The 20,989-nt window shown below is 47.6% G+C and overlaps 1 protein-coding gene across 1 annotated transcript in view; it reads right to left on the minus strand.

The window, feature by feature from the left end:
- The window catches only part of prkd1 (protein kinase D1), a 419,619-nt gene that overhangs the window by 71,666 nt on the left and 326,964 nt on the right, over positions 1-20,989 (minus strand). The window contains exons 5-6 of the mRNA XM_038786278.1: positions 20,744-20,954; positions 9,027-9,104 (exon numbers count right to left, since the gene is read on the minus strand). Coding sequence (XP_038642206.1) covers positions 9,027-9,104; positions 20,744-20,954 — 289 coding nt within the window. The remainder of the gene's footprint in view (positions 1-9,026; positions 9,105-20,743; positions 20,955-20,989) is intronic.

The following is a 20,989-nucleotide window of genomic DNA, read 5'->3' on the forward strand; positions in this document are numbered from 1 at the left end:
ACCCTCTAGGTCACTCACCATTCTGACATGCAAATATATCTCTGTTCCTTTACTATCGCTGGGTCAAAACCAGCAGCACTGTGGGAGTACCTACACCATATGGACTACTGCGGTTCAAGAAGGCAGTTCACCACCACCTGAGGCAGTTCACCAGATACTGCCAGACCTGAGTTTATCCAGTGTTTGTGTTTTATATACTTGTAGATATCAGGGAGAATTTTATTTCACCTGAGGTTGCATCGGTGTCGAACCTCCTATCATTGTTAATGTTGTGACACTTTGTAAATATACTTCGCTTACACCACAGTAGGCATGATTAAAGCACAATTGCAATAGTTCTTAAGTCTGTACACTGCCCACCCCCACTTCATATTACTAGGGACATCGCCTCTCCTGGATGAGACATCTGCAGGGAGACAAATGCATTTGTCCAGACCCTTGTCCGCGTTCTCCACAGCCCTACTCCTTTCACGCAATGCTCCAGGGCCCCGAGCATTGTGGGAACTATAAGCTGAAGTCCCCCTTAGTTGTTCAGTTGAGGTGACATTCCTGCTGACCCAACCCCCATGCAGTATCTCGATCTCCACCATGAGACTCTGCATAGTTGATATTGGCCCAGCCATGGTATTTTCTCCTCTTCTCCAGTCATCCACACCCTTTTCCCCCATAACTACTGACCACTCTCCGCCCCATCAAATGTAGGGGTCCCCTTCCTTCCAAAAAATCGTATTCCTGTAACCATCCTCATCCTTCCATCCCCTTTAAGATGTGTCACATTCTGCACCTTCACCAACAGCCCTTGACACCCTTTCTCCCAACTGCACCCTCACCCTCCCATTCTACTGGTTACCATTGTCCCTTTACCCCTCCCCATACCCTCTATCACATTTAACATAATTTTACCTTCCAGAAATATAGCACTGGCGCCACCCACTTCTACACCATCACACCTCCATGCTCCTTCACACTATCCCCCCTACCCTTCCTCACAACTGGTGCTTGAGGACCCAAAACCTGGGCAAAGTTACTGCATCAGGAACAACATCATCCTGGATGCTGTTGCACAGAGAAGATCCATGTGGTTGATGCTCCACTCACCCAGTGCCACACAGGGTCTTCCAGGGTTAAGTCACTGGAGGCCCCCATCTTCTTTTCATCTCTGTGAGCTGCCTAAGGCCTGAAGGCAAGTACTGACTTTTACACACCACACTGGTCCAGACGTGTTCTGGACGGGTATGACTTCCCACTGGTATTGTGGATGATCGGGCATGGCTTCATTTGTGTCCTATTAATGGGATGCAAACTGTTTCATTTTTTAAAATAAATGTTTTATATTGGGTTTTTGAACAAAGTATATTTACCGTTATGTACACAGGATAAGAGACATATATATAATATATATACATATATAGAAGAGAAGGGCACACCCAAACATACCAAAGAAAAGAAAATAGTAAATAATAAAAAAAAACAATAAAAAATAAAACAGAATCACTGGTAGGTTATTGTGCACCAGCACAATAGCAGCAACTCTGTACACCTGGCAAAATTATTTACAACACATAAGTGGGCGACTGTTGGTGGGGTGGGGGGTGGAGACTGGAGGGGGTGGTGGAGACTGGAGGGGGGGGTGGAGACTGGAGGGGGGGGTGGAGACTGGAGGGGGGGGGGAGACTGGAGGGGGGGTGGAGACTGGAGGGGGGGTGGAGACTGGAGGGGGGGGTGGAGACTGGAGGGGGGGGTGGAGACTGGAGGGGGGGTGGAGACTGGAGGGGGGGGTGGGGACTGGGGGGGGGGTGGAGACTGGAGGGGGGGTGGAGACTGGAGGGGGGGTGGAGACTGGAGGGGGGGGTGGAGACTGGAGGGGGGGTGGAGACTGGAGGGGGGGTGGAGACTGGAGGGGGGGTGGAGACTGGAGGGGGGTGGAGACTAGGGGGGTAGTGGAGACTGGGAGGGGGGTGGTGGAGACTGGGAGGGGGGTGGTGGAGACTGGGAGGGGGGTGGTGGAGACTGGGAGGGGGGTGGTGGAGACTGGGAGGGGGGTGGTGGAGACTGGGAGGGGGGTGGTGGAGACTGGGGGGGGGTGGTGTAGACTGGGGGGGGGGTGGTGTAGACTGGGGGGGGGGGGTGGTGTAGACTGGGGGGGGTGGTGGAGACTGGGGGGGGGGGCTCTGGTGGGAATTAGGATCCACCATGTCCTGCAGGAGTGGAATATCCCACTCAGTTCATGCCAACAAGAAAACTATTTTTGGAATTCTTGACAGGACTCCCCTGCCCGTCTTTAAACTTGACACAGGGGGCATAGGACAATTCTGCCCACAGACCTGGCATACAGATCACAATTTACAAGTCAAAGTACTAAAGCAATAATAAATCCAGAGCTTAGGATAAGCATGGAGTCCACTTTGCTACTCCCAGAACCAATCTGAAGTGCTGAAGGCTCCTAACCGGCTTAACCCTGGGTGAATTGGAAGAAGAGATCCTCTAGTTAGAGACAACATCAGATTTGCATAAATCAGATTTGCACCGGGGTCAGAGCTGACAATGTTATTTCAAGTTGATACCGGCCCAGTGAGGTTTTATGCTCAATGAGGTTTTATGCTCACATGAGGAGGCCCTCCAGGCATTCGATTTGTAGAATTCAAAACAATTTGAGTATTGACCAAGCAAAACTTGATAAGAGAAGGCAACTGGATGAGTCCATGGACTCATTTAGAACCTGTACAGGCGCTCAAACAATTCTGACTATTGGATCCTTAGGGATAAATTAAAATATGATGATATATTGGTTGGTGTCTTAAATGAACCAAATCAAATCTTTTCCAAGCAAAGGAAGCCAAGTCTTACAAAGACAGTGCAGATAGGGTGATAGACTGAGTTTAGGAAGCTAAACAGAGTGGTTGTTCGTGGGGAAAGTGATGTCCCTTGGAAATAAATGAATGAAGCTATTCCATATGTTGGACAAAAAGAGGGCAGTGAAGCAAAGGCTTGCCAAAATTGGTAAAAGTGCATAAACTACCACCTTGATGCTCTTATTGTGGAGGGAAAACACTACACAAACGGGAAGAATTCCCAGCAGGACGAGCTCAGTGCCACAACTGAGATGTGAGGACATTTTAAAAAGGTCTGAAGATCCAAAGTTTCTGCAGCTCATAAGAAGAAAGGTAACAACGAAACAAAATAACATCCAAGAAGTGTAACAGCCACAGAAAAAAATCTCCTCCTTAGAAGTTGACAAAACCAAAAATAATTATTGGAGCATTACATTAGAAGTTGATGGTCACCTCACAGAATTCAATCTCAATATGAGCACATGTCGTTGAAGTGAAATGGCTTAAAAATAACATAACAACCGTTGTCCATTCGTAAAAATAACATAACAACCGTTGTCCATTCATTTGAAAAGCCTAATTGAGACTACACTAAAAGTGATAGGCCAACACTTGATAAGGTTAAGGCACAAGGATAAAGAAATGGTGGAACGCCTGTAAGTTATGCAGAACCATGAGTCATCATTACTGAACAGAGAAGCATATTTGTAGCTGAGGCCCATTTACAAGGTTGATGAAATTGCTGATGGACAGTCTTGTGAGGTATTCAGGAATGAATTTCCATCTTTATTTTAAGGCTTCGGAAAGCTGCAAATAGAATATCACCTCTGGGGAGATACAAAACCCATATCTCTCTTCAGGTCAAGAGTGAGGTTGCAAACACTTCACAACAAGGGGTCATCGCTCTTGTAACTATGCTAAGAGTGATGTTCTACAATGTTCACAGTCTAATGGTTTAATTCAAATCTGTCTGGACATGACTCCATGAAACAAGTCAGCAAAGCGTGAGATTGACCTGATGGAATGAGAGGATAAAAGCCTTGTCAAATTAGCAAAAAGCAACCTTTTCACAACATTAGATGCTAACAATGGCTTTTGGCAGTTGCCTCTTGTCAAAGGAATTTAGATTGTTTGATCATTATTGTTTTTACAGGTTACATTAGGAATTGCTTCTGCATCTGTGATATTCTAAAGAACGATGTCTCAGACTCTGTAAAGTATGGAAGGAGTAACGTGCAAAATGGACAACATTCTTGTACATGACTCATCAAGAGAAGAGCATCACCGTTGAGTGAGAACAGTCCTACAAGATGCAGGTTTGACATTTAATGACAAATGTGAATTTGCAAAACCTCGGAGGGCAAATTATGTAAGCTTCAGGAATTACTGCGTACCTACAGAAAAACAAACTCACCAGACGGTTACCAAGCTGAAAAACATCACAGAATTGAAAGGATTCGTTGGGATGGTCAATCAGGTAGGCAGGTTCCTACCAAACATGGCGGAAATCAACAAGCCATTATGGCAACTGTTGAGACATGGTCAACAGTGGTGATGGAATGTGGAAAATGCTTTTCACATGATCAAAAATCTCCTAATGACACCAGAAATTCTAGTGCAGAATGATCCAGAGTTGATAACAATTGTGGAAGTACATATCTACAGGCTTAGCACAGTGCTGCTACAAGTTCAAAAAGATGGACAACGAAGACCTGTTTATTAGACCTCAAGATCCTTCACTGGCACAGATGGGGTAAGCAACTACTGAGAAAGAAGCATTAGCAGCTACATGGGGCTGTGACAAGTTCTCTGATATCATAGAATCCCTACAGTGCAGGAAGCCATTCAGCCCATCAAGTCTTCACCAACACTTTGAAGAGCACCCTACCTAGGCCCAATCTCCCGCCATATCCCCATCACCTCACCTAACCCTTGGACAAGTGGCAATTTGGCACAGCCAATCCACCTAACCTGCACACCTTTGGACTGTGGGGGGAAACCAGAGCACCCAGCGGAAACGCAGACACAGAAAGAAAGTACAAACTGCACACAGTCACCCAAGGTCTGTGATGGATCAGTGCTAACCACTGTGCCACTGTTCTGCCCACTAAAGTTAAAGTCGTCATAGTTTCAGATGACCATCGGCTGCTTTCTTCTTTGACAGGGAGAGCTGATGAGTGATGAGTTTACCAGAAGATCACCATACATCAGGCGAGGGGCAAGGTTGAGAAGGCGGGCCCTTTGTGAATAACTTCGGCCAGTACGGGAATTGAACCCACGCTGTTGGCCTCGCTCTGCATCACAAAAGCCAACTTAGCTAAATCGGCCCCAAATATGTCATGAGACTGAGGTTTAAAATTGAAATTGACCACAAACCTTTTGTTAATCTCCTTAACATAAAGGAAATTGCAAAAATAATGCTTGGAATTCAACAATCAGGCATGCCTCATTTGATATAATTCTGAGTATGTTCAGGCAAAGTACTAGACAACAGCGGATACAATATCAAGAATATCAGGGGAAGGAGTCAAGCTGGAAGATTTAAATTTTACTGATGTGGTGGAAGCATAAACTTTGCTCATAACCAAACACGTACCAGCCACTGAGAAGAGATTCCAAGAAATTAAACAAGCACATTAGTAAGATAAAAGAATATTGCCCGAATTGATATCTGGGGTGTGCGCCCAATAACCCAGTACTTCACCAATACTTCAAACAGAGAAAACAGCTTCCAATCATCGATGGTTTCTTAGTTGTTAGCAAAAGGTAAGTCATCCCTTAAACACTTTGGGGGAGACCAGAGTGCAGTAATAATGTCACTGGACGCGTAATCTCGAGGTTCAACCTAATGGCCTGGGGGTATGGGTTTGAATTCACCATCAGCTGGTGGAATTTAAATTCAATCAATAAATCTGGAACATAAAGCTGGTATCAGCGGTGGCAATGACCTAGCCGACCACTTAGCTCAAGGGACATTAGGGATAGGGAACAAATGCTGGACTTGCCAGCAATGCACACATCCGATTAAAGAATAATGGACTTCAACATGACATTGTCCAGAAAATCCATCAAGGTCACGTGGAAATGGTGAAATGCTGAGCAATAGCCTAGCAGTCAGCCTTGTGGCCAGGCATCAGCCACTCCATTGAAGTGTTAATCCCAAATTGCCTTGCATGTGTAGTGAATAGCCAACAGGAAAGTGACCACTGGCATTCTCCACTTTTTCCTTGAGACCTTGCATTGTCTAGGAATGGATTTATTTGAATTTAAAGGCAAATGTTTTCATCACCATCATTGATTACTACTCCAGTTGGGCTAAAGTGAGCAGATTGCACAGCAACAGAGTGGAGACAGTCAATACATCACTAAAAATTATTTTTATGATACATGGCATTCCGGATGTTGTGGTGTCAAGCAACAGTCTTCAATTTGCTAATGAGCTGTTCCATAACTTTGTGCAGGAATATGGGGCTGAATTCGCCACCGTCGGGATTCTTCATTTTGCCGGCAGCCCGGGGGTTTCCTGAAGGCGTGGGGCTGCCCCACTATGGGAAACCCCATTGATCAGCCGGTGAAATGGAGAATCCCAACGGCGTGCCACACCAGAAATCTGGTGCAGCGGGATGAGAAACCCATCCATGGTTTCAAACTAGTTCACCTAAATACCTTCAGTCGTATGGAGAAGCTGAAGAAGGAGTTCAAACAATCAATCGATATTTAACTTTGCCTCTCTTAACTACAGAACCTCACTGCTAAAAAACGGGTTGTTGTCATCCGAATTATTGATAGGAAAATGTCTTTGAACACAACTTCCAGCTCCAGAATAAACACTACACCTAACATTACCTCAATTGTTTGTGAGAAAGTTTGGAAGCATGAGGAGCAATAAAGATATTGTCAAGCTCCAAATTTCAACTTCAGGCACGGAGGACAAAACTTAAAAGTGCTCCAGCTCAGGTAGAGCGTGGATACGAGAGCAACAGAATGAAGGCTTTGTAATAGAAAGAGTTCCACAACCAAGATCTTATAGAATTGGGATGGACCAGGGAAATATCAGAAGGAACTGAAGAACCGCAATATCATTGGGAAGGAAACCAATGGGACATTGGACACATTATTTAGATCCGGATGGAGACAAGGAACCAGAAACAGTAGAAACTGTACAGCCACCCACAGGGAAGACATTCTGGTTGAACGACGAGAGAGTGCAGGTCATCCTCAACCTCGAAATGAAATCAAGACCAGATCAGGGAGATATAGCAAATTACTGCGGATGCTGGACTCTAAAACTAAAACAGAAAATACTGGACAATCTCAGCAGGTCTGACAGCAACTGTGAAGAGAGAAGTAGCTAACTTTCTGAGTCTAGATGACTCTTTGTCAAAGCTGGAGAGAACTGGAAATGAGGTCAGATTTATACTGTAGTGGGTGGGAGTGGGGGTGGTGGCATATAACAGTGGGGCTGGATAGAGGGCAAGCGATATGTGGCCCTCTATCCACATCGACATGTACATCCTTGGCCTGCTGCAATGTTCCAGTGAAGCCCAGCGCAATCTGGAGAAATAGTACTTCATCTTCCGATTAGACATGTTACAGCCTTCCGGACATATCATTGAGTTCAACAACTCCAGACAGTGAACTCTCTCCTCCACCTTCAACCCATTTTTATTTCTATCAATATTTTCATTTCTTCCATTGATCGTTTTTTTCCCTCATCATTGTCCGCCCTCCCAACTTGGGCCATCTGTTCCCTTTACACACTGCTCACCTTTGTTCTGCCATGAACACATTTTAGTCTCTTTATGTGCCACTATCAGCACCTTTCATAGCCTTAATCACCCCCATTTACATTCCCTTTTTCTTTCTGTCCATGACATCTTTGTCAATTTCCACCTATCGCTGGCCCTCTATCTGGCCCCACTGATCCAGGCCCAACACCCCCACTGCAGTATATATCTGACCCCATTTCCAGATGTCTCCAGCTTTGACAAAGAGTCATCCACACTCGAAATGTTAGCTCCCTTCTCTCTCCACAGGTGCTGTCAGACCTGCTGTGTTTGTTCAGTATTTTCTGTTTTTGTTCCAGGTCAGGGAGATTGGCCAAAGCACCACATAGATTAACACTGTAAAGACTTTGGGGAGAGGTGTAAACGTATGTACATAGTTGAGATGGAGACTTGGTGAGATGTCGAGTAAAGGGTTAACATCAGGAACACTTGATACAGATGTAACTACTGATGTAACTATGATGCTGTGTAACATGACGAAAACTGCCATCTTCTGGGAAGCAGAAATATGACCTAATGTAGAATTACTGAGATGTATATAGATCCGTCAATAAACAATGTTTTTAATGAATAACAGTCCTTGGCAGCATTCTTAGGATAACAGGCAAAAAGACAAACACCACCTGGATCTTTTTTTTAAAAAAAATAATTCATGGGATGTGGGTCATCATTTATTGCGCACCCCTAATTGTCCATGAGAAGGTGGTGTTGGAGAGCTGCCTTCTTGAACCACTGCAGTCTCCGGAACTGTGTAGGTGGAATAGGTAAACCCATAGTACTGTCAGGGTGGGAGTTCCAGGATTTTGATCCAGTGACGAAGGAACGGCGATATATTTCCAAGTCAGGGTGGTGAGTGACTTGAAGGGTAACGTGCAGATGGTGGTGTTCCCATGTATCTGCTGCCCTTGTCCTTTTTTGGTCGTGGTTGTTGATTTGGGAGGTGATGTCTAAGGAGCCTTGGTAAGTTCCTGCCGTGGATCCTGTATGGTGCACATGGCTACCACTGTGTGTTGGTCATGGAGGGAGCAAATGTTTGTGGATGGGGTGCCAATCAAGTCCTGAATGGTGTTGAGCTTCTTGAGTGTTGTTGGAACTGCACTGGCCCAGACAAGTGGACTCCTGACTTGTGCTTTATAGATTGTGGACAGGCTTTGGGGAGTTGGGAGATGAGTCAATTGCCACAGGATTCCCAACCTCTGACCTGCTCTTGTAGTTACAATATTTATATAGCTAGTCCAGTTCTGTTTCTGATCAGTGGTAACCCCAGGATATTGAAAAGTCAACGGTTGTAATGTCATCAAATGTCAAAAGGAGGTGGTTAGGACTCAACTGAAAACAATTGTGAACTATACAGAGGCAAATCTTTATTTAGTTTGAGATGCAGAGATGAATGTAGGTTCCAACATACCTCCATTAATAGCCACTTCACCAAGGCAATTATTTGGTACTTTTGGGGCACATCGTTTATGACAGTTGAACTTGCAATCTAATAGAAATCAAAGATTTAGTTAATAAATGAACTGCTCAATATTCTCAATAAATTTCCTGAATTAGGAAAGTACAATGATTTGGTTAATTAAGAAAAAACAAACATGTCAATATTGTGTCAATAATAGATTTTGACAATTGAACCTGATCATATTAGGTGAAAAATGAAATAGATTGTGTCCTGAGTTGATTCCGTGATACAGCAGAGTTTGTCTGCTGTACAATGGAAACAGTGCTGAAACATGCATTATTCCTTGATCTCCAGTCAGTATTTATCAGAGATCCGAGAAACTGAATTGAAGGGACCTACTTCTCCCCTGGGAGACGTAAGTTAATAAAATTACACTTAAACAGAAATCAATCAATATTTCTGTCAAAGGTTTTCTGACAGTTGTCTGAAGGGTAACATCTCAACACCTCGGGGAGAAGGTTTCTGCCTGTTTTAATCAGAATGGGACGAGCAGCATGAAATAGCACAACAAGTTGCATTTCTGGAAAGCACTGGGCTGGATTCTCCGCTTTTGAGATTCTACGTTGCACCGGCAGCCCGGGGGTTTCCCGACGGCGTGGGGCTTCCCACAATGGGACACTCCATTGGCCGGCTGGCGAGACGGAGAATCCCGGGAGCACGCGTGGGGCTTCCCACAATGGGACACTCCATTGGCCGGCTGGCGAGACGGAGAATCCCGGGAGCACGCTGCACCAGAGAGGGAGAATCCCGCCCACCTGTTCTTGCTTTTATATTCCTTTTATTTGCTCCATCACGGAAAAGTAAAACAATGATGTGCAAGTTAATTAAAGAACATGAGGTTCTGAGCATCATTTAGTGCATCAAGACCACTTGGGAGAATGAGCAAAATCAGCATTTGACTGTCCAACCTAGTTACGCTAAAGTAAGTAGTGTTGGCCAATCAGCTTGAACCCCTGTGTCACATGCCGTTAGGTAGGGAGTTACAGGATTTTGACCCAATGACCAGGAAGGAATGACAATAAAAGCCCAACTTGGGATGATCCTGACTTGAGAGGAACTTGCTGTTTAGTGTCTTTCTAGATAGAAGAGATCATAGGCCTGAGAAGAGTTGGTAAAAAAAAATCTTAGTGTCTTGCTACATTACATCCTGTAAATAGTACTCATTGTAACAAGGGTGGATGGAGTGGCTGTTTAAGCTGGTGAATGGGGCTTTGTTGCGGGTTTGTGAACGGTGGTGAGCCACGTTTTTTTGCAGGTGCACCTGTCCAGTGGAAAGTATTTCAAAACAATTCTGACATGTCTTGCAGGTGGTGAGGAGGTTTTGTTGAGGTGAGCCACTTGCCACAGAACAGTCACTGACCTACTCTTGCAACATAGCATTTATGTGGCTACTTCAGTTGAGTTTCTAGTCAATGGTAATTCCTTAGGGAGTTGATGGTGGGGGAAGTCAATGATGGGAGTGCCATTAAATGTTGAGAGGCGTTGGTTAGAATTATTACAGATGGCCATGTCTGCAGTTCAATGGAAAATGTTATTTTCCATTGTGAGTCTGGATGGTTTCCAGGATTGGGGAATGTGGTATGGACTGCTGTGCTTTCTGAAGAATTTTGAATGAAATTAAATGCTGTAATTATCAACAAAGAGCCCAACATCTGACTGTATAGGAGAGAAATGTGATAAAGACACTGCCCTGATTTATGTTTGATAACTCCAGCCTTGATTTTCTCAAATTATCACGGTTATTATGACTACCTTTTAGACAGTCTTCCTGCAAAATCAAAAGTTTCTAGAAATGTTAAGTCAGGACAAAATTAATACACAACTGGGCAAATGCAGGTTAATTAAGGAAAGCCAGCACAGATTTATTAAAGGCAAATTGTTCTGATAGGTATTACCCATTCATTTACATCAAGTTGAGGCAGGTGGTGCTTGATCTTCTGGTCGTTCACTGGTATGAATTTCAGCTAAGATGCAGGGTAACATACAAACCCGTTTTAACGTCTTAAATCATCTTAATTACAGACAAATTGTCAATAGGGAACCATTCAAAGACCCGAGCTTATCAGCGCTGTCTCCCCAAAGCTTTAATCCACATAAATTAATTATGACGTGGAAAGCTGGGCTTAGTGGCTCAGGACCTCAACCATTAACAATATATGTTTCAATTTCTTTCCTTCATCCCTAACAGTTTCACAAAAAATGGCCATCACAGCAGGTGCTTGGCAAAAATAAAATGTTTGATTTTTTTTACTCTGTGCGGCTGAGGGTACAAAATGGGAGTATAATTATATTTGCAGTTCCAATTCACCACAAAGGAGTTTCATGTTTTTATTGGTGCAAAAGTGGCAACCATTTGCAATCTAACACTACCAGAGGTCAGAGACTCCTTTAGGGAAGCCATTTCATAACACTTAGGCCCAACAGACTGTGGTGTGCAATAACAATACAGTGTAAAGACTAGTTTAAAAACGCCCAGCATTTGCTTCAGAGTCTACTTAATGGTCTCAAAATGTTAAAGTATATTGTCCGTGGAATCTTATTCTGCACATGCTGGTAACTTAACTGCAATTTTCTGTCCCAGTTCACTGCAGCCTTAGCTTTGGGTTGTAATGGGATTTACAATCCCACCTGGGTAAAAATTTGCAAGGTTTACTTTCATGCATTCAAATATAATTTTAAGAAAAATCAAAAGTTTCAGGGCAAAATTAATACACAAATGGGCAAACGCAGGTTAATTAAGGAAAGCCAGCATAGATTTATTAAAGGCAAATTGTTTTTTATAAACTTTTTGATGAGGTAACAGAAAAGGTTGATGGGGGTAATGTTGTTGATGTGGTGTACATGGACTTTCAGAAGGTATTCTATACAGTTCCATACAACAGACATGTGAGAAAAGTTATAGCTCCTGAAATAAAAGGGACAGTGGCAATGTGGATACGTGGCTGAGACAGGAAACAGTAATGGTTATTGGTTGTTTTTCAGACTGGAGGAAGGTTTCTAGTGGACCCTGCCTCTATATGCCCCCAGGGATTGGTGTTAAGACCTTTGTTCTTCAAGAGATATATAAATGATTTAGACCTTCACAATTTCAAAACTTGTGAATGATACAAAACTTGGAAATATATGGTCTGTGAGGTGGAGGGTGTAGAAATTTAAAAAGACCGACAGATTGGTGGAAAGGGTGGCCAAGTGGCAAATGAAATTTATGTGGAGAAGTAGGAAGTGATTTGTTTTAGTAGGAAGAACAGAGCGAGATAATCTAAAATAAAATACAATACGAAAAGTGTGCAGGAGCAGAGGTATATCGGTGTATATGTGCAAACATCATTGAAGGTGACAGGACAAAGTTGAGAGCGCGGTTAATAAAGCAAAGAGAATCCTGGGCTTTATAAATAGGGACAGAGAGAACAAAAGAATGTTAAATTTGTATAAAACATGTAGGGAGCGATTCTCCAAAATGGAGACGAAGTGTTTGCGCCGTCGTGAATGCAGTCGCGTTTCACAACGGCGCGAAATGGGCACGGGGACGACCAATTCTGTCCCCCATAGGGGGCTAGCATGGTGCTGGAACGGTTCATGCCGCTCCAGCCTCCCTTCCGGGTGCCAAATGGGCACTGCGCCAACCTGCACATGTGCAGTTGGGCCGGACTTCTTCAGCGCGCTGGCCCCGACACAACATGGCGTGGGGTTCAGGGGCCGGCCGCGCAACAAAGTAAGCCCGGGGGGGGGGGGAAGAGGCCAACCTGCCGATCAGTGGGCCCCGATCGTGGGTCAGACCCCATCGTCCCTCCCCCCCCCCCCCACTCTGGTGAAGGAGCGCTTTTCCCCGCCCCACAGGCCGCCCACGACCCTTCGCGCAGAGTTCCCGCTGGCAGCGACCAGGGGTGAACGGCGCCGGCGGGACTCTGTCGTATCTGCCTGGCCGCTCGGCCCACCAGGGCCGCGGAATCGACAGCCCCGCCGATTCCAGCAATGGCAAGCTATGCCCACAGCCGGCGCAAATGGCGCCGATACTCCGCATCTCGGAGAATCGCGCGCTGGCGTCGGGGCCCGGTTGCGGCGATTCTCCGGTCCGGCGCGAGGCTCGGAGAATCACCCCCGTATTCTTTGCTGAGGATTTAGAAGCAGAAGTTGTCATCATAATTTTAATGTCAAGTTTCCTAACGAGTCCAATGCCCTGCTGGAGAGCAAGTGTCATCCCAGGATGTTTTCCATAAAGTCTAAGGAGCTAAGGAGCAGGATTCTCCATCGGCCAACTCCGGAACTGGGAAGCGCAATTGGGTGGAGAATTGTGGCGGGCCCCGTTTAATGCCAAATTGCAATTTTCCAGTGCCTCGACAGCGGCCTAAATGCATTCGATTCTGCACGTACAGTAAACGCTATGGGCATATCATTAGTGGGCCCAACCCGGTATTCTCCTGGGCCTGCGTGATCCTTCGCTGCGGTGAATTCCCGACGTGGCTGATGAGGGAGAAAGAGGTAGGACATGGAGAGGCATCGTCTTAGGCTGCTGGTCCTGACACTGGCCGGGTTGGCTGGGGTGGGGTGGGGTGGGGGGTTGACGGGAGGATGGGCCGTGGGGACCCCCCATGGGACTGGGGTGGGGCCGAGGCATAGCTTGCCATTGCTGTGGCCTAGAAGACAGCCATCTTGCTGCGCACCGTACTGATCACCCACCTTGGCCCCTGGTTCTTCAGAGTGACATTGGCTGTGTGGATGCATCCACTACACCACAGCCCATACTCCGCCATACCCCCCCACCAACCAGCCGCTGTCCGCTGACAAGGTAGCTCACGGCCCACACAAGGACAACACCCACAGTAGCCCCTACAGGGAGGCACCAGGTGGAGACCGCAGAGAGTACTGCTGGCAAGGGCAGGGGTGGTGCCAGGACCAGAGGCCCCCATGGTGCCAGGTACCAACATGGTCAGGGGTTCGGGAATGGAGGAGGAGGGGGACAGGTCCGCAGTGCCAACCAGGGCCACTGTGTAGCCCGGCGGACCTCGTGGGGCATGGGAGTAGACACCACGCTAACATGTCGGCCTTTTACCCCCTGCAGACAATGGATATCGGAATACAACCAGAAATGGTGGCCTTCCTCCTAGTCGCCACTGCCCTGGGGTGCCCGGTGGCTGTATGAGCTGGAAATGCTCGTGGAGGAGGAAGCTGCAGCAGCAGAGCCTGTCCCAGGGGCACAGGAGGCAGCCACTGATGACGGAGAGCTGGCTGCCTGACAGGCCGAGGAGGAGGTGCAAAGGAGGCGCCAAATGTGCCTCGTGTGTATAGGCAGCACTTGTCATTCGAAGACCTGCCTGCCCAGGCACGCAGTCGAAGACTCTAGTTGAGCAGTAGGACAATGCGACATATCTGCCAGATCATGGCTCGCAATGCACCGTGGGGGAGGACAACTGCTCCCGGTGGCCAACCAGGTGACTGTTGCCCTGAACTTCTTTGCAACGGGGTCTTTCAACGGGTCAGTGGGGACCTGTCCGAATCGCTTAGAGCTCGGTGCACAGGCACATCTGTGCCGTCACGGTGGCCCTGTATGCTTGTCAGCATAATACATCCATTTCGATGTGGACCGCACCCATCGGGATGACCGGGCAGCGAGGGTCGCCGTCACTGCGCAAATGTCCTGGGACCAGGTGATGACCAACAGGATGCATGTCACCCTACAGGCACATGCAGATGACATGCCGCTCTGCACAAACCAAAAGGGGTTCCCCTCGATCAACGTGCAGCTGGTGTGTGATCATTAGATGCGATCATGCACATCAGCACCCGATACTCGGGCAGTGAGCATGACACCTACATCCTGGCGCACTCAATGGTTCCTGGCTTTTCCGAGGCTCACCCCGGGTTGGGGTTTGGCTCCTAGGAGTCAGGCTTTATCCGCTGTGGTCGATGCCGATGCTGCCTATCTGGAGGCCACAGACCGACACGGAGACCCACTACAATGACACCCATGCAGCAACCAGGGGAGTAATCGAGTGGAGCATCGGCATTCTGAAGATGCTGTTCGGATGCCTGGACGGTTCTGGAGGGGCCCATCAGTATGGCACTGGGAGAATCGCCCACAACGTGGTGGCCTGCTGCATCCTCCACAACATCATGCAGCAGAGCGGCGACGTGCTGGAGGAGGAGGATTAACGCCAGTCCTCCTCCAAAGAGGAGGATGCGGGGGAAGCTGAGGATGGGCAGGACAAGGGGCCCGGGAAGGGCGGGAGGCCACACAATGTGTGCGGCATGGCCAAAGCATACAGGAGGCTCTGATCGTCTCCAGGTTCACTGACTGGTGGCCATGGCCAGGGGAACAGATACCGCATCTTACATACCTGCGGCACTACGGGGTGTGGCCCTGGGGTGGCAGTGCCATGGGATGGAGGATGATTATAACACACTCTGCGATGAGCTCTGGTGCTGCACACTGTCTGATTCCCACCCACGGTAGCACTTCCCACCGTTCACCTGGGTGATCCCTGCATGCGCGCGGGCCATTCCATCACATGTTCCCATCAAATCCCTGGGTAGCAGGGGTGTGGGGGATTGGGGTGGGACACCAGAGCAACGATCACTGAGCAAGCAAACATCGACCATCCGTCCACTCCCCCCAAACCACCCCCCTATGCCCCGTCAGCGGCCAGCCCAGACCAGCCCACTCCTCATACACTTGTGACAGAGCACCAAGACAGGTTCTAACATGGTGTGACAGCATATATACAGATTTGTTCCCTGGACCCATCACTAAACTGTGCCTTCACCCGTGCCAACTTAACTGGTATCTCCGGGCTACTCCATGGTATGGGGGTGAGAGCAGAGGTGGCCCCTGAGGCTCCACCGGCACCTGGCGCTGCCAGTCCTGGAGGCCCGTTGCTGTCTCTATCAGGGTCTGCATGCTCTCGGGCATGGAGCATAGGGAGGGAACCGTCTCCGTCTGGGACTACGCCACATTACGCTGCGATTGTGCCATCACCTTCTGGGACTGTGCCACATCACCCATTGACTATGCCACCACTTCTGGGTCTGGGCCACATCAGCCAGTGACAGTGCCATCTCCCTCTGGAATTGGGGCACCTCCATCTGTGTCTGCGCCACGTCAGCCATCAATGCTCTCAGCCATGGCCCGCTGTGACTGGGCCACGCTCAGGAACGTCACTGCAATGTCCAGGTGGCTCTGCCACATGGCTGCCTGTGAGAGGGCAGCCCTGTCCTGTGCCTCAGCCACCACCTGCATTGATTGCCCCAGCCCTTGGACACCACCCGTGCGGAGTTGGCCTGGGTGCCACCATGGCCGGCACCACCTCCTGCACATGGTTGGACTCCTCCACCTGCACCTGCAGGTACTGGATGCTCGCCCACAACCCCTCATGTAGTCCCTGGCTCTGTAACTGTATCTCCACAATCGACGGAACTGTCCGCTCCAGAAACCTGAAACTCGTCTGGGAGGCAATTAGTCCCTAGAGTCGACTCACCCTCCGACCGTCCACCCCCTCGGGTGTTCCTACCGCCACTTGCTGTACCGGATCACGTGTATGGTGCGCAGCAGATAGTGTCCTAGGAGATTCTTGACTGAAGCACCCAATCGAGGTGAGTGTCTCTGGGATGATGGAGGGTGTGGGAGACAGCTGTGACGGGAAATATGTGCCATCCTCGGACTCGAGCTCCAGGGTATCCTGGGTCTCGTGTTGACGGCTCGCTTCGGTGTCCTTGTCGGAGGTCGGCACCTGGGATTCTAGCTGTGCTTGTGGCTGGGGCGGGGGACTCCGGATGGGGTTCGGCCGCCCTCCGGGTGGGGGGAGTTGAGTAGGGTTACTGGTGTGTGGGACGGAGGTTAGTGCTGGGGGTACAGTGCTGCCTACTCACTCTGGCCACGCTGAGGACGTTGTGCAGTTTTTCCCGGCACTGCTGGCTGACCCAGTGTTGCTCATGGTGCTGACCACCTCTGCCACCTGCGCCCAGGCACGAACGGTGGCGGCTGGCAACTCCTTTCTGGGCCGGGGTACAGGGTCGCCTGCCTCTCCTCCACGGCAGCTCGCAGGTTCTCGAATTCGGCATCTGTAAAACGGGATGCCGCTCTCCTCGCTGCCACCTTGTTGGTTGGGATGGTGTGTGTGGGGATTGAAGTGTGTATATGCGGCTGCAGTTTGTCAGCCTGCTAAGTGTCAATCGCGAATCTGGTAAATCCCATACCGTTTCCCATTGGAATCGATTGTGTTCCACATGGCGCCGGTGCTAGCCCCTTAACAGTAGCTGAATCAGTCCAGTTGCGACGCCAGTTCTGCTGTCGTAGAAGTCCACGGATCCTGTACTTAGTCTCAGTAATGGAGAATCTAACCGAATATCCTTTGTTTGGTCCATGGTTTTATTAGGGTGCAGTGGTAGTCAGATGTGACTTTGAGGCCATGTCCAGTTTGTAGTCTATTCGAATTGTTCACATGGTCTGAGTGAGATTGAAGCCTGGTTGTTGAGTCAGAGACAATGGGAGGGTTTATCTGGTCCCATTTACGCTGGGATCATCCAGACATGCGGAATGTCACTGGACTTTTGGCAGGGCCACCGAATATCCCACGGCAGAACCCACGACGATGGGACTGGAAAATCCCAGCCAATGTATTTATTCGGGGGTGTTTCCTGCTTGAGTTTTCCTCCAGGTTTCATCAACGTTTTGGAGTTGGTGATATTTGATTCATAGGCAAAGGGGATTTGTAGAGCGATGAGGCGTGTTGCTGAGGATGAGGGGGTGGGGGAGGTGGCGCTTGAAGGTCACTCTGGCTGGTGAGGTCCAGATTTCTGTTAATACGACTTATTTCTCTGTTGCTGTGTCCCATTGACTAGAGGAGGAGCAATATTTGAGAGGACCGGTAACCACTGAACTGGGTTTGATCGCGGAGTTCCAGAGATGATCTTCATTACTGAGTGAGGTTGTGTGTCTGTGTGTTAGATGTAACAACTTGAGGCCCCGTGGGTGCACATTACTCAGCTGTCCAGAAGGCAAGAGCTGCAGCAGAAGTACGAAGAACGGTGTTTTTGTTCACCCCAGTTTGTGCCGGTGACTTTGCAGATGATGTCCTTTCACGTCTTGGACTTTTCAGCAGACTTTCAGAGGTGAGTTGATAAATGAGGGAATGGTCAAGGGTCAATACAAAATAGGTGGGAGTCTGGTCAGGCTGCACTTTTTTTCCACAGAAGGTAATATTTAGGGTGTTGTATGCCGTGCGATTTTTCAAGGTGCAATGCAGAGACTATGGACTCGGCTGGGTTTGGTTGTCGTCTCCGCTTACAGAAATAGTCAACCATTTTTGACAGGTCAGAGTTTAGCATGGCTTCCATCCCCTGGAAGGATTTCATTTGAGTTTTAAAACAATTTCGCCAGTGTAAATACATTTTCATGATGATGTGGTGGACATGTCACTTCAGTAGATGTTACAATGTCAGTGCCAGAACACTGCTGTGTGAGAGACCATTATTTTGTGTTCTTGGTATTCTGACCTGGTCTTGTAGATATATGGGTGGCACGGTAGCACAGTGGTTAGCACAGTTGCTTCACAGCTCCAAAGTCTTAGGTTCGATTCCCGGCTTGGGTTACCTTCTGTGCGGAGTCTGCATGTTCTCACGGTGTCTGAGTGGGTTTCCTCCGGATGCTCCGGTTTCCTCCCACGGTCCAAAGATGTGCAGGTTGGGTGGATTGGCCATGTTAAATTGCCCCTTCGTGTCCGAAAGGGTTGGGTGGGGTTACTGGGTTATGGGGATTGGGTCAAAGTGTGGTCTTGGGTGGGGTGCTCCATCCAAGGGCTGGTGCCGACTCGATGGGCCAAATGGCCTCCTTCTGCACTGTAAATTCTATGATTCTATGTATACCTTCATTCATCTGTTTCTCAGAAATGTCCAGAATAGTTTGGCACATGGGAGCAGCAGGGACAGTTTGAGCACCTGTCCATATTCTGACACAGATTCTTGGCTGAGGAAAGATCAATGAAACCGACTCCAGTCTTGAGCTTGCGATGAATCAAATCTCCGTGACAGCAAGGACTTAGTCAAGCCAGCCTGATCTTGTGGAAGGGGTAAGTTGGTAATGGGGCGAATAATGATTCTCAAACAAATGAGTCGCCTCAGGAACTTATAGGCTGTACAGAGCAGTGAAATGGGCCTGTAGCCCTGAGGATTATCTGCCGGCGTTCTTGGTTTGGCTATGGCTATTACCATCATCGCATGCCAGATTTGGGGAATGTTACTGCTCTCCATGACAGCTGAGAAGAGTTTCAGCACCCATTGTTTAACCAGTGAGCCAAGATGGTGCAGGAGGTCTGGTGGGACACCATCCTTCCCAGCAACGTTGTCCTTTGTACGTAGTACATACTGTCCAGCCACAACTGGTGTACTGAATCCAGTTCTGAGTACCACACTTTGGGAAGAATGTGATATTAGAGAGGATGAAGAAAATATTCATGAGAATGGTTCCAGTAATGAGGAACTTCAGTTATGCAGATAAATTAGAGAAGTTGGGATTGTTCATGGAGAAGTGAAGAAGAAGGAGATTTGATAGAGGTGTTCAAAGGGGGAGAAACTGTTCCCACAGTGGAAGAATTGTGACACAGGTTAAAGGTAATCGAAAAAAGAAGCAATGGAGAGATGAGAACACTTTTTTTTAAATTTAGAGTATCCAATTATTTTTTTCCAATTAAGGGGCAATTTAGCATGGCCAATCCAACTATCCTGCACATCTTTTGGGTTGTAGGGGCGAAACACACGCAGACACGGGGAGAAGGTGCAAACTCCACACAGGAAGTGACCCAGGGCCAGGATTCGAACCCGGGTCCTCAGCGCCGTAGGCAACAATACTAACCACTGTGCCACCGTGCTGCCCCGAGGAGAACATTTAATTGCAGCGAGTGGTTAGGATCTGGAATGCTCTGCCAGAGAGTGTGGTAGATGCAGATTCAATTGTGGCTTTCAAGAGAGAATTAGGTAGTTAACTGAAAAAGAAGAATGTACAGAGCTACTCTGAGAAGGTGGGAGAGTGGCTCTCAGTGGATTGTTCCTTCAGAGGGACAGCACAGGTGTGACAGATTGAATGGCCTCCTGTGCTATAACCAATCTAAGATTTGAACAAGAGTTGTCGATAAAGTGGAGCATTTGTCACTTCCTGATCTAAACTGGATCACAGATGGAACCTGGGTACATGTTACAAAGCCTGGTTCTGTGAACTGACGATGAAACTTCACATCTAAATTAAAATGAATACCTCTGGGGGATTCTTCAGCATATCACAAATTAGATTAGTCAAGAATGGTGAGGAGTTATGGTGGCTATGATGTAAACAAGCATTGAAAACAGAATGGCAAGATTTAAGTGTGAGCAGTATTGAGCATGTTGGGGATCTGGTATGAGCAGGAGAAAGTTTAGCTAGTTTTATAATGTGGGCTCATCATGAAATATAAATATATAACTAATGTTGGCATTTTGATTACTTTTATTGAACAAAGTGAGTGGGGTTGGGAATAAATTAATTAGCCAACATTGTACAAAGAAATTGGTGTCCTTTCATCTGAGAGAAGTAAGCACAATACACATTACACAACTTTTGAAAAATTACTTTTCAGATAAATTTCAAGTTTTCACGATCTGGACTTGAGCAACAGTGCATGTATATTGATTACAATACTCACCTTTACACTGCACTCCTTGTCTAAAAAGCCCTTTTAAAAGCTTCTTACAGTACTGGCAAACAGTGGGCCGGGTGTAAGAATGAATTGCAAATGTGTGAGGCACTTTAACTTTGGAAAGGAAAATCTTATCCAGTTGAATGGGACGACCAATGTATGACTGTGAATTTGAGCGTTTCTCTCTTCCAATGAAAGACTCAGATGCTGTCTTCTGCTGTAAGTAGATAATAACGAAATGTCATTTTATTT

This window comes from Scyliorhinus canicula, chromosome 2 (assembly GCF_902713615.1).
Source record: "Scyliorhinus canicula chromosome 2, sScyCan1.1, whole genome shotgun sequence".
Taxonomy (NCBI): Eukaryota; Metazoa; Chordata; class Chondrichthyes; order Carcharhiniformes; family Scyliorhinidae; genus Scyliorhinus; species Scyliorhinus canicula.